This window comes from Eurypyga helias, unplaced genomic scaffold (assembly GCF_000690775.1).
Source record: "Eurypyga helias isolate BGI_N326 unplaced genomic scaffold, ASM69077v1 scaffold4277, whole genome shotgun sequence".
NCBI lineage: Eukaryota > Metazoa > Chordata > Aves > Eurypygiformes > Eurypygidae > Eurypyga > Eurypyga helias.
Window position 1 is genome coordinate 29,337 of NW_010260944.1, and position 15,583 is coordinate 44,919.

Genomic DNA, 15,583 nt, shown 5'->3' on the forward strand with positions numbered 1-15,583 from the left:
GGCTTGTTCAGCCTGGAGAAGAGAAGGCTCCGGGGAGACCTTATAGCACCTTCCAGTACCTGAAGGGGCTACAAGGAAGGCTGGTGGGGCTTTTTATAAGGGCCTGTAGTGACAGGACAAGGGGTAATAGGTTTAAATGGAAAGAGGGAGATGGAGATGGGACATCAGGAAGGAATTCTTCCCAGAGAGGGTGGGAAGGCACTGGGACAGGTTGCCCAGAGAAGCTGTGGATGTCCCATCCCTGGCAGTGTCCAAGGCCAGGCTGGATGAGGCTTGGAGCAACCTGGTCTAGTGGAAGGTGTCCCTGGACCCTGAGGAAGTCTGTAACTCACAATTTAAAGCATCTGTGTTAAAACTGTGAGCTCTTGAGCTAGAATCCATCTGGGACTGGCAGTACAACTTACCACACATCGGAATAAGTAGTGAAAACACCATCCTTTAGTGACTCGGGTGCCATCCACCGCACAGGCAGCAGTCCTTTGCCTCCTTTGCGGTAATAATCCGTCTCATAGATATCTCTGGTCATGCCAAAGTCTGAGAAAAGCAATTGGGATGTGTTACAAGTCTCTCCTTCCCTGCTACTTTTACTGTGCAACATCTCCAGACGAACGCTTCCTACCTCTGACGCCAGGCTGTTTTCACACACCCTGTAAGCCTCCTATGGCCCAACCTGTCGTCATTTGTCACCTTGTGAGTAACACTCTGAAGGTTTTCCCTTTCCCTGCATTTTTTTCTACAGATAGAGACTCCAGAGTTAAGATTTTTAGTGACAGCTTCTACTCTAAACAGTATTTTTCTTCACCTCTTTAAGCCAAACAGAGCCCTCTTTGCACTGCAATCCCACTGCCTTGGCTTTGAGTCCAAAGAGGTCTGAAAAAACACGAGGCTGTGGAGGTTTAAATTATTTTTAAACGTTATATTTACCTATTTCTAAAAGGGTTCGGGTTAAAAACTGGTTCTCATGGAAGATAAACGACTTTTAAAAGGCACCTGACCTAATGATAGGGTTATCAATACTTGGTTTGCTGGACCCAACACCTTCTTAGTCAGAATTCTCAGGAATCAAAGAACAGTGAGACCCTAGGTAGCTCAGGCTGGAAAGGCAATAAACCTGTTGGACAGAGGTTTGAGAACAGAGGAGGTGAGAAAAGCTGCTCTGGCTCTAAGGGACATTATTTTCTTACTAAAGTCCACACAGTTCTTTCACAGGGAAGAAAACAAGGAAAGTTTGCTGCGTTTCCAAAGGGAGCCAGTGGAAATCACCTGTGGTTGCTGTGCTGGTCTTGGGCCTCATTTATTTGCCTTTACAAGAAATACAACCCAGAGAATTATCTTCTGATCACACACTACATACCTCCAATCTTTACAGTGAAGTCTTCTGCAACCATACAGTTCCGAGCCGCGAGATCCCTGTGAACAAACTTCTTGGCGTTCAGGTAGGCCATGCCATCGGCAATCTCGGCAGCCATCTGGATCATTTCTCTCAGGGTCGGGGGCGGACGACCAGGGTTGTTCTACCAATAAATAACAAGTATTAAAATCCAAACCAAGTTAGTCTGTTGCACAACACCCTCCCCCCTCTCCTGTCTTTACCTCAGCATCGGGTCTCAAAGAGCGAAGGTAACTTTTCAAGTCTCCATGTGCCATTAGCTCCATGACCACCAGAGTAGGTTGCCCTTTTGAGACCACCCCGAGGAGGCGAACCTGGAAAATAAGAGAGAAATTCCCTTCAGGTTGTGTCCAAGCCCACCAGGCAGAGCCCAGCAATGAACAGAGGGGGATACAGCAAAGCAGGCAGCTCCCCAACAAGCGCTCAGAACAGCACCACAAAGCCCCGTCACGACGAGAAGTTCTGGAAGATGCATTTTGTAAAGCACGGCACGGAAAGATCGCAGCTTTTTCCGATCAACCGGCCCTGCAGGAGGGCTGTTCTGGCAGCTGAACGCCCTGTCAAGCTCTGAAAGCACCACGCAACGATTAGTTATGCGGTGGGAGCTGCTCATCAGCCGAGGCAGCTGGCGATGCTTACCACATGATGGCAGCTGAACCCTTTCATCACAGAAGCTTCGTTTAAGAACTCGATGCGCTCGCGGAGGCTGGCCGATTCGTTAACCGTTTTCACAGCTACGCGAGTCTCCGGCTCTCCCTTCACTATGTCCTTGGCGATTCCTTCGTACACCATGCCGAAGGAGCCCTGTCCCAGCTCTCGGAGGAGAGTGATCTTGTCTCGTGGGACCTCCCATTCATCGGGGACATAGACTGTGAGCAGAGAGAGAGTTTCTGAATTGAGCAAGTACCTTTGGGAAGACATTTCTGTAGCAGCCACAGAAATGGGCATAAATTGAAAAAATGACTAGAACAACTCCCTGAAGACAATGCCAGTCCCATACTGCTGCACTGTCTGAATGACCACACACCAAAGAGGGCACTGAAGGAAGCCCTCATTGCTCTCACCGTCGCTGGCGCTGAGATACTCAGGGTTAGAGGATGCATAGAGCGGCCCAGTTGGTCCTTCGGTTTGTCTGGAAGAGAGACACGCACCCGTCAGCACATCTGCTGCCTCCGACACGTCAGAACCGAAGGCAGTTTGATTCCCAAAGTGTGCAGCAAATGCAAACAGTCCCAATTTCCAACAGCACAAAGTATTTCCTAAACTAAATTACTGTTGCAGTCATTATCTAAATTAGAAAATAAACCCAGAGTTACTTCTAACAAACAAACAAAATCTTTGGATGCAGGTTTTGCTTGTTCTGGTGAAAACAACACAAAATTGCACTCACCTCTTTTTCACAAGCACGTAAGCAGCTCCAATAATGCCAGCAATTATGATGGCAAAAATAATCGGGACAATTATAACAGCAATATTAGGCTGAGCATTCACTAAGAGAGAAAGAGAGAGTTGGAGGTATTATATAGGTCCAAAATCCAAGTCTTTTCCTCAGTAAAATCTCCCCTTGGATAAATGGGAACAAACATGAAACTGGAGGCTGCTCCAGCTACAGACAGCGGGGCTGGTCAGAATGAGAACTCAGACTGCTGTTCAACAGCCACGTGAAGAGAAGTCACACATTTCTAAGTAACTTCAGTTTCTCCAAAGTAGATGATGTATTGGTAAATATTTTATGATCCCCTACAGTCCCCTGTGCATTGCTTGCTTATCCCCCATCTTCCAAAAATAACCCAGGCTTCTATCAGGAATTAAATGTTGGGAAAAACCCAGTGAACTCACAATAATCGGCGACATAAAAATAGGTAGGTTCTGTCCACGAGCCGTTTCCAGCCAGTGACGTAGCTCTTATACGGACACTGTAGTTTCCAGGCTGCAGTCCACGGAGTTTACAGCCCTGCTCGCTGGCAAAATGCTTACGGGAAACGCAGTAGTGAGCTTCCTGAGGGAGGAGGGAAGAGGAAGGCTGAATTACACCACCTCTGCAACAACCCAGAGCTCTATAACAGCACACCAGGAGTTCTACCTCACCTCCTTGCCTGGCAAATGTACACAAATAGGGCTTTCACATGCTCAGGTCTTTTCCAAGAGAGTGGTTTGTCCTGGATTTGCATTTTACAGTTTGGTAGTTCAGATTACAGAGAGCATATGCCATTTGCTGTACTAGACCTCAGCCCTGAAACCCGACCGGGGCTGGCAAGCCCTCCTGCCCACACAGCCCTGGCATTCTGCACGGGCAGCAGGGCTGCCCACAGCCTCTCTGCCTGCTCAACGCTCTCTTGATTTCTCAAAGCAACTTAAAACTAGATGGATGTTTTCTGTCCTTCTGTGAAATGAACTTTTAAAAACCCCACCTCCATGCAGAAAGCTGGCAAATCGGACACGCTTACTTGGCCAACAGGCAGCAGAGAGGCAGATTTCTATTTCTCAGTGTTGCCACAGCCAGCCTTGCAGAGGATACCAATTCATCAGTTAAGTTTTATGTCACACTGGTTCACCCACAGGCAAACCAGACAGGCCAGAACACCCTATGCACGATGCCTGTAAAAGGCTCAACTCTCCTGGACCCCCAGGCCGAGCTGCTTCTCCAAAGGTGCTGTGTTAAGGGACCCGCAGGAATTCTCACCTCTGTCTCCCCGAGACGCCCGTAATTCACTTCATACAGCACAATGAGACCGTTTGGCTCCTTCGGCTCCTGCCACTTCAAATGCACGGCATTTTTTTCAACCAGCTCATGGGTAACTGGACCAACGATGTCATCAGCCTTAGCTAAAACCAAGGTCATGATTAATTACAGTTTTATTTTGTGTCTTTTGCAAAATGCAAAACTGCCAGTACTTCGTCTATCATCCTTTTCTAGCAACCTGGTCTATGGAAGGTGTCCCTGCCCGTGGCAGGGGGGTTGGAACTAGATGATCTTTTAAGGTCCCTTCCAACCCAAACCATTCCATGATTCTATGATTCTTTCTTACCAGGACGTAAGAGAGCACCGGTCCTAGCGATGTTTCTGTGCTGCAGCTGGCTCCCGTAGGAAAAGCACTACTCTGAAAACAGCCATCAACCCACAGCAAAGCTCGGGACGATAATTACCTTCCGGCATGGTCCTGGCGCTGACGTAAGCTGCGACACTGCATCGGGATTCCTGGGCATCATGGTTACAAGCATGGAGCTCAATGCGATAGCCGGTGAAATGCCGCAGGCCCGAGATCACCAAAGACTCCTTAGACTTCACTTTTTCAAAAGGTTTCTGCTCCTCTGCGTTCTCAGGTGCTGCTGCAGAATAGTTTGGAGAGGATGCGATGGTGGGTATCACCACAGTGGCATTTGCCACAGAGCCGAGGTCTCTTCGTTTTCTTGATGGCCTGTGAAGTAACACAGGTTACAACGTCACGTGTTACATTCAGTGTAAACGCCTTCCTCTGAAAGGAGTTAAAACAGGAGGGCTCAGAGCACCACGGGAAACTCAGATTCAAGTCTCAGGTCTGCAATGCAGCAAAGAAATTCAGGACCTGGTTTTGTTTTTCAACACGCAATCTGCCTCACCTCCTGTAACACACAGAGATATTTAAAAACCACATATCCCTGAGACTCCTTCCCTGCACAGCTTCACACAGGGGGAAAAATAATCCAAGTCTGAAGCATTTCCTTGAGAATTCAAGTTCTGCTAGACGCTCTCAGCCCAACACAGCTTTACCAGGCCGCCTCACGGATGCCTTGTACAGTGCTGCCACGCTTCCAAGATCACCTCCTGCACACTCCAGCACACACAGTCGTACCACAGCCCCCTGCTCTGATGAACGTAGCTGCTCCGCATACCCCAAGGGTCATAAAGTCGCATTTGTAAAGCGTAAGACCTGTTTCACAGCTCACTGGAATACCTCTGCCACTGGTCCCCACAGCTGAATGCAGACAGATGATTTTAACCTTTTCCTGAGAGACCAAAATCAACCACGTTCCTTTCAACAGGGGCATTTAAAACTCACAGATCCAGATTCTCCACTACTTGTGTGGTTTGGTTAACCAAATCTTGCTTCTCGGCTCACTATAGTCTGAAAATCAGGTTTTTTGCAGTTGTAAAACCAGAATCAGCAGTGTGATCCTGTCAACTCACAAGTGAGCGCTACCACCCAACCGTCATGTCAGACTCTGCCCAGTAAATTAAAGAGAATTAAGAACCGTTCACACATTTCATTTTCTTGGAAAGGGACAAGTACCAAAACAAAACTCCTTGTTCTAACACTCCCTGTCCTGCTGCATATTTGCCACGAGGAATTCCAGGTTGGGAAGTAACCAACGTGGTGAATCAGTAATAGTGTTTGGTTGCACAAAAGGAATTAAAGCCACTTGAAGACAAGACCGTGTATTTTAAGGCGATGATGATCTTTTTTTGTGTGTGTATGTGTGTGCAGCTATTAAAGGGTACAAAGAGTGACCTGAACTGAACTCACACTTGAGGCATCTCCAGTCTCTAAAAATGTAACAAGCTGTTGAAGCAAATCTTTGCTCCTGAACTGAACTTTCCGCTGCCACCCTCTGACTGCCAGGCAAATGATTGGCCCACTACAGCTCCAACGGGGGACTGCACGGATCAGGTCCTTGGCTGCAACCAACCCCCAGCTCCGCTCCCTGGTGTTATTCCCCCTCCCCCAGCAAACGTGACCGGCTGGAAAGCAGATTTTAAGATTCCTGCAAACTAAACATCAGGTTGTACACAACGACGTGAGCATATCCATCCACCTGATGGAAAAATGGGATGCCAAACGGCAGGGTCAGCAGAGCACATCCTTTTCTCTTTCTCTAATTACTAGTTAACTCATTTTGGAGCTGCTGTTATCTCAGCTTGTGCATTGTTCATTCAGCGTCCCCCAACACTGGGGCAGAGTTCAGAGACCCAGGGCTGGGTCATGCCACCTCCCTCCTTCGGCAGGAATCTTGATGGTCAACCAGAACCTCGTCTGGACTTAAAAGCAAAGTTACACGTCACTGTTTACAATGTGTGGATTCAGCTGTTCCTCGTGTTTAAGAGAATTTTGTTTTTCCCAAGTAAAACAGTAATTTGACCACTGATGCAACACAGTAAAGTGCAAGAATAACTTCTCCCTTCTCAAGTAACAGAAAACAAGAGAAACTTTTGAAGCTGAAATCCCCGATCTTCCCATATTTATTATCCTGGATTTGCAGTAATTTTCTTGCCAAATTCTCTGTATTTTCAAACATCTGAGGTCTAGTGCAAATTTCATTATGACTCACAGCTGCTTCAGTAGCTCCAATGACCTTCCCTGTGAACTACCCAGATTCAGGTTCCTTTTCCTCCTGTTCCAGACTATCCACATGCATGAGGTTCCCGGAAGGATGGAAGCGACAACTCATCACATGTAATATGGCCTGCACTGGGGGACTTGAGAACTGCCTTAGCGAGGTTAAGCCATGTTTTATCACACATCTGAAACGAGCAGGAAACAGCTGGCCCGCCTTCCCCCTTGCGCTGGCAAAAGCATTTATGTATTTGTCTGATTAACTGGATTGAACTGGGAAACCCCGGAAAAAAAACGTTATGTTTCAGGTGAGTAATTTCCCAGATCTTGTTCTCTCTGTGACCCGCTGATGTGTGTAACGGCACACGTGTGTGCAACAGAGAGAGAGAGGATAGAGACAGAGAAGAGCGAGACTGCTTTTTCTGCAGTGGGGATGGTGGAGGGTATACCCGAAATTACATCCGGAATAGCAGCCGTTTAGGTCCTCACTGCCTCTCAGGACTTTTGTTACTTCTGAAATCTTTCCATGCTTTCCACAGAATCATGGAGCGGTTGAGGTTGGAAGGCAACTCTGGAGATTGTCTAATCCACCTCCCTGCTCAAAACAGGGGCAGCTAGAGCAGGTTGCTCAGGACCATGTCCAGTCAGGTTCTGAGTATCTCCAAGGATGGGGACTCCAGAACCTCCAGCGTGCAACCACCCGTTTGCTGTGCAAAACTCGTTCCAATAGAGGAGCAAATAACACAGGAAAGAAGAAACAAAGCATCAGCTTCTGATGGCCACTTTGTTCAGCTACAAAGGGAGGTTACGTGGTGTAAAGATACCCGCCAGCTCCGGCTGGGAAGGTGGGTATGGCAAGAAGCGTTTAGAAACTTCCACTTTGCCTTGCCAGCGCCAGAGCAAATTAACCCACGAGATGGGTGATAGGATCTCCTTGAGTAGCTAAATCAACCGTGCACGAGGGGAAGGAACAGTGACTTCCAGCAGGGTTCTGAGAGTCAGGTGAGACCAGACCTGGACGAAGGCAGAGCATGGCGGATCCATGGCACAGCCTCATACGGACTGGACACTGCACAGGGATCGGACAGCTGGGAACAGGACAGGAGGAGGAAAATTCCTTGTGGAAAACAAGGAGACAAGATGTAGGGGGAGTAACTTCTCAACTGCTCTTTCTGCAGCCCTGCCATCTCCTATTCCCTGCTGGCCTCATCTGTGAGACTCCTCCTTGTGAGTGGCAGAAGGCTTCTGATCTCGAGGGGAGTCCACACAGAGCCTGGAGAGACGTCAATAAACTATCAGAAGCCACACAAAAAGAACCTGAAGTAAAACACACTTCTTGTTCAGTCGCCAGGCTCTAGACAGGCTGCCCTGTGAGCAGGCAACAGGCACGGTATTCACCTAATTCTAATTTACACTGCCACAGCCTGGAGCCTGTCAGAAAAGACAAGCAGGACACGTGCTGGCAGGAAGGTGTCTTTGCTGCTGACTTGTAACAGCAAAAAGGGCTTGTTTCAAAAGGGTTAGTTAGCCTAGGGAAGGGGAGGTTTCTTCCTTAGCAGGCTGACAAGGTGGCACATCCTGGTGATTGGTTTCTTCCTAAAATACATACCCCAGAAACTGGCCTGAGAAGCATCCTGGGCTGGCTGCACAATAAAATTGAAAAGAAAGAAAAAAGAAGAAGAAAAAAAAAAGCAATCAGATTGTCAGAATTGTCTGCCTACATCGAGAGGAGTTTGGCTTCCGACATGGCTTGGTTCTCTGCTGCTTCTGAATATGTTGTGTGCTGGCATCATTTTGCACACTGCAACTTGTCCTGATCGGCACCAACAGCAAGGAAAGAGCAAACGGAGTGACTCTGCACAAGCTTCCACGTGACACCCGCAGGCATCAAGCCAGGCTCACAGAGACACTGTCCAGTAATGTACCCAACAATAAAACCCAAGTAAGAATAATAAAAATAGTTCAGGGCAGCAATGCATCTTTTGTCCAGCAGCTGCAAATAAATGTTTATTGGCTGAGGGCAGTAAGCAGAGAATAAATTTAGAGCACAAAATGCGTGACAGCGAAGAGGGTAAATCGTTAGAGACTCTAACCTGATTCCCAGCGCTTCCTCTGTAAGTTGCATATGAAGTGTGAAGACATTCAACACCACCTAATGTGACACCGTGTGTGCCATTCAAAACAGGACATCCACCGCCCACAGCAGCTGCATTCCTCATGGTATTGGAGGTATTTCCCAGACTAAGTGCAAGGAAGACCGCAAATACCGTGCTAAAGGACAAGACTAAGGCATGGTGAACTTTCCCTTTTTCTTTTCCTTTTCAACTGCATGAAGAGCTAGACCACAACATTTTAGGGCAGAAAAAAATAGCTATTCTTGGCATCACAGACATTTAAATGAGCTGCGGGCGTTTAGCTATTTGTTAAGGATTCTGACTGTATTCTCAAGCTGAGGAGAACTCAGAGACAGGAAATAAAAGCAGGATCTTCCCTATCTGTAGGAACACCAGTCGTGGGTACTCAGCTCTCCACCACCCGTTCAGCTGGACCAGACAGCCCCGCACAAGCCCAGAGAGACCGGCAACACGGCCACGTCCAACACGTGTGTTTCGTACGAACCACATCTCCCTACCCCACAGCACCCGGTTGGATATTCGTACCTGGGGACAAAAACCTCATTGTGAAGGTAGTTCTCAAATGTCTTGCGGAATGCAGACTCTTCCAGCTCCTTCTGTATTTGGGAATCGGTTTTGGGACAGGAGCAACATTCTCCACTGACATCCTCATTTTCACTTTGATTGTACTTCTGAGGGTCTTCGGATTCAAAAGGCGGAGACCACGTCCTTGAGGGCAGTTTTAATCCTAGGGACAAGACAATTTTAATAGCACTCATGCCTGACATGGCAGCCGCAGATGTTGGATACTACGTGTGTGTTTCATAGCACATTTCGGCATTCTGAGCTTTCAGAAAAACAAGCTGAGCACGTTTCCCTCTTTTTTTCAACGGCTTTTGATTCCAAACTGTGCTGTCTTTGAAAGGGAGCTCAGATGCTGCTGCAGTCAGAGTTCTACCCCAGTTCATCTCAGTTTCGGTAGCACAGGGCAGTGCCCAGTGAAACTCTGTGTTCTGAAAAAATTCCAAAGCAGGCACAGGATGTCTTAACAAATTAAGTGATTTCCAGAAACACCGAGATTGTTTCCAGTACTGTGTCCATAGCTGCTAGGAAGTTATTCCTCAGTTTTAAAGGAACAAGTGCAGAAGGGAGATCCCCAGGGGGAAAAAACCCATCTGATTATTTTATTAAAAAAAAAAAAAGGGGTTTTGGAGAGCTTTTGCACAGAACTGGGCCATAGCCCCTCATGTATAACGTGACTGAACAATGGGAGAACGCAGCTGCAGCTCAACCTGTTGCTTGAGCAACCGCCTTGCAAACAGCAAAATTAGGGATCCAGAGCACCTCCAGATTTGTGAAAAATCTCCATCCAGTTCTGAGAAAGCTACAAAGAAAGGCAGAGAGAGAAACACACACTCACCTTTTAAGCAGTAATCAAGTTCGTACAGCTCACTGTCTTCTGCCTGCTGCTGCCAGAACACCAGGTAGTGCGTGATGTTTCCGTTGGGCTCCGAGGGTGGCTTCCACTTCAGAATGATTTGGGACGAAGAGTTGGAAACAGATATGGGATCTAATGGGACTGACGGAACTGCATGGGTGGGAAAAAGAGACAGGTCACTTCCCCTGCTCTGCGAGAGCAAAGGACAAAGGACAGGACAAAGGAGAAACACAGGCGAGTTGCCATGTCCATGGGAATGTCCATGTCCGTGGTAGGTACACTGACACCAGCGTCAACACAAGCTCTTACACGCGGCCACATGAGCCTGAGGGATGAAGTGCACGTGGGCACGACCTCCCCACGCAGGGAAGCGCACGTCCTTCCATTCGTTTAGGAATACTCAGCTACCAAGTAGAGCAGCAACGGCCGTGCAGGTTGCACAGCCATGGGATGACCACGACTACCAGGCAGAAGGCTGGTGAGGTCTGTTTTGCACCTGCAAGGCCACACGAATTAATGACACTGACCAGTAGCGTTGGTCTGGACGTAGATGATTTCACTCTTTGCTCCGTATGTCCTTCGCTCATCTGAGAAGGTGACCAGAGTTTTCACAAACACAGCGTACTGCGTCCACGGCTTCAAGCCCCTCAGGAGCCAGCCTGGCTGGGCCTGGGCTTTGGGCTCGTTTGAGCGTGGAGGTGGGTCAACGTCTACGACTGTCCAGCTATTTGACCCACAGGCATCTTGGCCATCAAACTCCGTCACATTCTGGTATGGACTTTAAAAAAAGAGAAAAGCCTCAAATTAACAGAATCCTAATTCAAGCTTTTAAAAATGACATTCCTAAAGAGATCATTGAAGGTTAGAATCCTTTACCCTTTGGAGAAAGCACAACTATCTCACTGCACGTATTCGGAACATGATGCACAGGGAGCTCCGCAGCCCAGTCTCCCAACAGCATCGCAGATCGGGTCCTGTTCCACAGATGACCCCAACAACTAAACCCAGGCTAATTATTTTCAGCTTTATGAAAGCCAGCTCAGTAACCTTGATTCTAAAAGAATCTTTCCCACCTCAAAAGGATTAAAAACCTCAACACCCCATGGCGATAGTGGGGAGATGATAAACTCCATGGTTAGAGTATGTGTGTCTAGAACAGCTGGAACAACTAATGTAGTTCTTTAAGGAGGAATTTTGACTGGACACAGCTCAGTAAGTCAGGGATCTTAATGAACACTTTTCTATAAGGGTAACATTGGGATCTTAAGTGTAGGAGCCCGACAGCCACAGAGACTAAATAGCTATGCCCACAGCAGGTTTAATATCTACTTTTCAATGCCAACTGCCAGTTGTGGAAGCCCAGCATGGCTATTATTTTGTAACCTAACGGTGGATCACTTACGCTTCTTTGTAAAAAAGCATAAATCCCAGGAGATCACGGAAATCGGGAGGCCAGTACGGCTCCCACTTCAACAGGATCTTGTCATGAGAAGTTCTAATGGAAGAAAATTTCAGCAATTCATTTTCACCTGTAACACAACAGAACCAACAGTAATTTTGTTAAGGCTGAAAAATAAAGGTTTCTATTTTTAATTATTTTGAAAGTTTATTTTCTCCACGGATAAACATGAGAATCTTGGCATTGAGAAGAGCTACTCATTAAAACCTTACCTTGCTTGGTTGCTATTTCTGCCTGAAGCCAGGGGTTGGAACAGGTGACCTCCTAAGGTTCCTGCCAGCTTACATCTTTCTATGACTTTATGAAAATGACCCTGTAGAAGAGCTGAACTAAATTCTAGTAAGTGAAAAACCTAAAGGCAATGTATTTTAAAATTCATGATGATCTACACAGCTGAATCCAGTAGCATAGTTTGCACAGAAGGCAGAAGCTACAAAAACTAACTGCCTGAATTCCAGCCTTGCCCAGGAGTAGCATGGTCCCTGTGCAAACAGGAGGGAAGGACAACGGACAGTTGTGGGAGGGTGGGGTTTTGAGGCTCAGGGGACACATTATGGTATGGTATGTCCAAGCAGTCCGAGAAGGACAAACTGTGTAGCTCTGACTGGATTTGCCATTCCTGCAGCAGCTACACAAGGGAGGAAGAACATTCATTTCACTGGCATCACATCCAGAACAAACAAGGGCTTTGTTTTTCCTCCTTTTTTATTTTTTTTTGTAAACAGGACGCTGCCAATGTGAAAACTGCTCTGAAATGTGAAAACAAACAAAAAGCCAAACAGGCTGGCAACCTGTGGTTTGAGCTGGGAGGATGGCACAGGGAACCACTCAGCAGAGTGAAGTTAAAGCTGGCAAAGAGAAATACAACCATCTCCTCCAGCTGCCTTCAAACAAAACAGCCAGCCAGCCCGGGGGCTGCACAAAACCACATGACAGAGCTGAGTTTGCACCCCAAATCCAGTCTCATCCCCAAATCCTGTCTCATACCCAAATGTGGGAAGAGCTAGTTGATGTCTCAAGGGCAGAGATAACCTTTACAGGCAGCTAATTCCTTGTGCCTCCTTCCCTCTGCCCGGGCTGGAGCTGTGATAGCCTTGAGGGTACGGCTCCCTGTAGGTTTTTTCACTGGTACTGCCAGTTTTTAGGCAGGCAGTCATTACATTCCCTTCTCCACATGTTGCCACGTGTTGTTACGTGGCAAACCAGCTTAGGAAACAGATTTAGCTGAAAGATCTCCACTTCGTTAAGTCTTTTACAAACAGCTACACCAGCATAACGAGGGGAAGGGGTTGCTGAAGCGATGCTGTCACCAAATACAGAGCAACACTGCAGCCCCAGGATGATGGAAGCTGCACTGCAAGCTGTGGAAAGAGCAAGGAACTGAAACGCTCTTGAAATGAACCTGAAATCACAGCTGAAGTAACGCTGGGGGTTTTGGCGGCAATACCTGCTACAAGCGTCTAACGTGTCAACCTGCACGTGCTCCTGTCCCTGTGTGCACGTAGAACTTGGTGGGGCTAGACAATAAATCAGAGCAGAGAGATGACACAACCCAAGAACAACAAAGCAGAAACGGCTCGCTATTTTTTACCCCATATTAATTCAACGGTCTGGTTCGCCATGCGGCCCTGTAAGAGTTTTACTGGCACAAACAGGGTAAGGGGATCGTGCGTGGCATAGAATGGGAACAAACTGCAGGGTTGGGGTGCCCAAGAACTGTTGCCACAACAAGTGCCTGCAGAACTACACCTTCAGCAACCTGTAGCAACAGGACAAGTGGTAACGGGTTTAAATTGAAAGTGGGGAGGTTTAGATTAGATATCAGGAAGAAGTTCTTCCCAGAGAGGGTGGTGAGGCACTGGGACAGGTTGCCCAGAGAAGCTGTGGATGCCCCATCCCTGGATGCCTTCAAGGCCAGGCTGGATGAGCCTTTGAGCAACCTGGGCTATGGAAGGTGTCACTGCCAATGGCAGGGGGGTTGGAACTAGATGATCTTTAAGGTCCCTTCCAACCCAAACCATTCTATGTTTCTATGACTTTCCTTAGAGCAGAAAGCAACACTGTGTGTTTGCTCCTTAAGCATGTGCTCCTCACAGTCACAGGCACTATCTTATTGCTGTTCTTGAAGAAAGCTGTTAGCGTAAAAACCTCCAAGAAGCAAATTGCTGAAAAAAATATCTTGACTGTTGTCATAGCAATTCCCTCACACAGCTCCAGAGACAGGGGGAAACCCTGTTTCTCTACTGTGTTTATTCCGTGTGCATACTGTCGCCTCACGGCATGGGAAAAGAAGATGATGACTATTAATCAGGTACTCAGCAGTAACACAAAGTCCCAGTCTGGACTGAGGTTATGTCGCGCTACACTCTCCAAAAAGACACAATACCCTCAGCCCTGAACACCTCCCAGCTGAGCACACAAAGAGCAAACTTCTGAAGACCAAAGCTGGCTAGGTAGGCTCCTGGCCAGATGCAGAACCCGTAAGTGCTTTTACTCGTGGCGCATTGACAGTGTCGCTGCAGCGCACAAGCAAGCGGCAAGTCACGTGTCTGGTGCTTTACCAAAAGGACAAGGACAGTCCCTGGAAAAACATCACAGGCCAGGCTGGGAGAAATAAGTGTGAGGTCGGCAAGGCAGAGGGAAGGGAAAACGATGCAAGTCTCGCTGCATTCTGAGGCTTTCTTACATGAAGCTTGATCACCGTTCGTCTTCAGGGCTATGTCGTTCCTTTCCTGACGCCCCTTAGTCCCAGAAATCTCCTCCATCTTGTGGATTTCCGACAAGCACAGTTTGGGATTGTAGTGGAAGAAAAGTTTGCCTCGTGCAATAGTGAGGTTGTGTTTACCCCAGTCCCAGAGTTGGCGAAGATTCTGGTTGTCCAAGGCGTAAAATGAATAATTCCTGAAAGCAGAGAATGAAGTGTGGATTGGGGGGGGATGCACTGCAAACTCTTCTTTTCTCATGCACTAATCCAGACAGATGAATGCAAACGATCTTCCCTGGTAGCCACAAGCCACAGGCAGGGCAATATTTAAAAATAACTTAGGGATTGTTTACCAATACAAATCACCCTGATAGCACTGGCACTCCTTACACTTCAAAGCATTAAAATAAAGTCTCTTTCGAAGGAACTCACCCAGCTTCTAGTGTTTCTCCTCTAATCAGATGCAGTTTACGAAAAAAAGAAAGAGAAACCAAGGCGTAAGACCGGCGGATTTTTAGGTAACCTGAGATTTCTTCTATCAAGCCAAGATTCGCTTCTAGCTCAGCTGCTATGTTATCTGCAGAGAGAAAAACAGTGGGTTCAGTTTTCTGATATCACAGAGGGAAACACTGATCTCAGAACCCAAACACATTATGTAGAACCACTTTACCTAAATTCATAACACCTCACAAAATCAGTTATCAAAAAAGCCCCAAATGAACATCACAAGAGCCTCTGCTCTGCGGTTGTTTTTCTGAATCACTCTAAGATTCAGAGTGGTCAAAGCAAAAGAGAAATGCCCCGGCTCGTGGAGGGTGTCATATTCACTGACCTGACACCCAGCGCTCCCTACCCCCTTACTCATGCAGAACTTACTTCCTCCACGGATATTTATAACCAAGCTTCCATTAACAACTGTGCAGCCACGGAGCTCCTGTGCCGATGTCACCGAATCTATCGTCTTCTCCTTCCCGTAGTCGCAAACCTTCGGACAGGGCCCTGCGCAGGGTGTGCAGTGCAAGCTGCAAAACAAGAGTCAGGCACGTAGGCGTGATGCTTTGGCACAACGTCATCTGGGGCGTCCCCAGCAATTCCCAAAAGTAATCGATTCACAGCAACGGTGTCCTGACAATGTGCCACGGGATTCACTCGCAGTGCATGGCTCC

At 47.5% G+C, this 15,583-nt stretch overlaps 1 protein-coding gene across 1 annotated transcript in view; it reads right to left on the reverse strand.

Annotated features, from left to right (window-relative positions):
- Positions 1 to 15,439, reverse strand: part of INSR (insulin receptor) — a gene marked incomplete at its 5' end in the record, with an annotated part of 18,150 nt that extends 2,711 nt beyond the window's left edge. Inside the window, 16 exons of the mRNA XM_010155188.1 lie at positions 405 to 534; positions 1,355 to 1,514; positions 1,594 to 1,704; positions 2,030 to 2,259; positions 2,455 to 2,522; positions 2,781 to 2,880; positions 3,230 to 3,389; positions 4,074 to 4,216; positions 4,538 to 4,809; positions 9,363 to 9,564; positions 10,237 to 10,404; positions 10,782 to 11,032; positions 11,657 to 11,783; positions 14,400 to 14,614; positions 14,850 to 14,994; positions 15,294 to 15,439. Coding sequence (XP_010153490.1) covers positions 405 to 534; positions 1,355 to 1,514; positions 1,594 to 1,704; positions 2,030 to 2,259; positions 2,455 to 2,522; positions 2,781 to 2,880; positions 3,230 to 3,389; positions 4,074 to 4,216; positions 4,538 to 4,809; positions 9,363 to 9,564; positions 10,237 to 10,404; positions 10,782 to 11,032; positions 11,657 to 11,783; positions 14,400 to 14,614; positions 14,850 to 14,994; positions 15,294 to 15,439 — 2,628 coding nt within the window. The remainder of the gene's footprint in view (positions 1 to 404; positions 535 to 1,354; positions 1,515 to 1,593; positions 1,705 to 2,029; positions 2,260 to 2,454; positions 2,523 to 2,780; positions 2,881 to 3,229; positions 3,390 to 4,073; positions 4,217 to 4,537; positions 4,810 to 9,362; positions 9,565 to 10,236; positions 10,405 to 10,781; positions 11,033 to 11,656; positions 11,784 to 14,399; positions 14,615 to 14,849; positions 14,995 to 15,293) is intronic.
- Between the last annotated feature and the right edge of the window lie 144 nt (positions 15,440 to 15,583).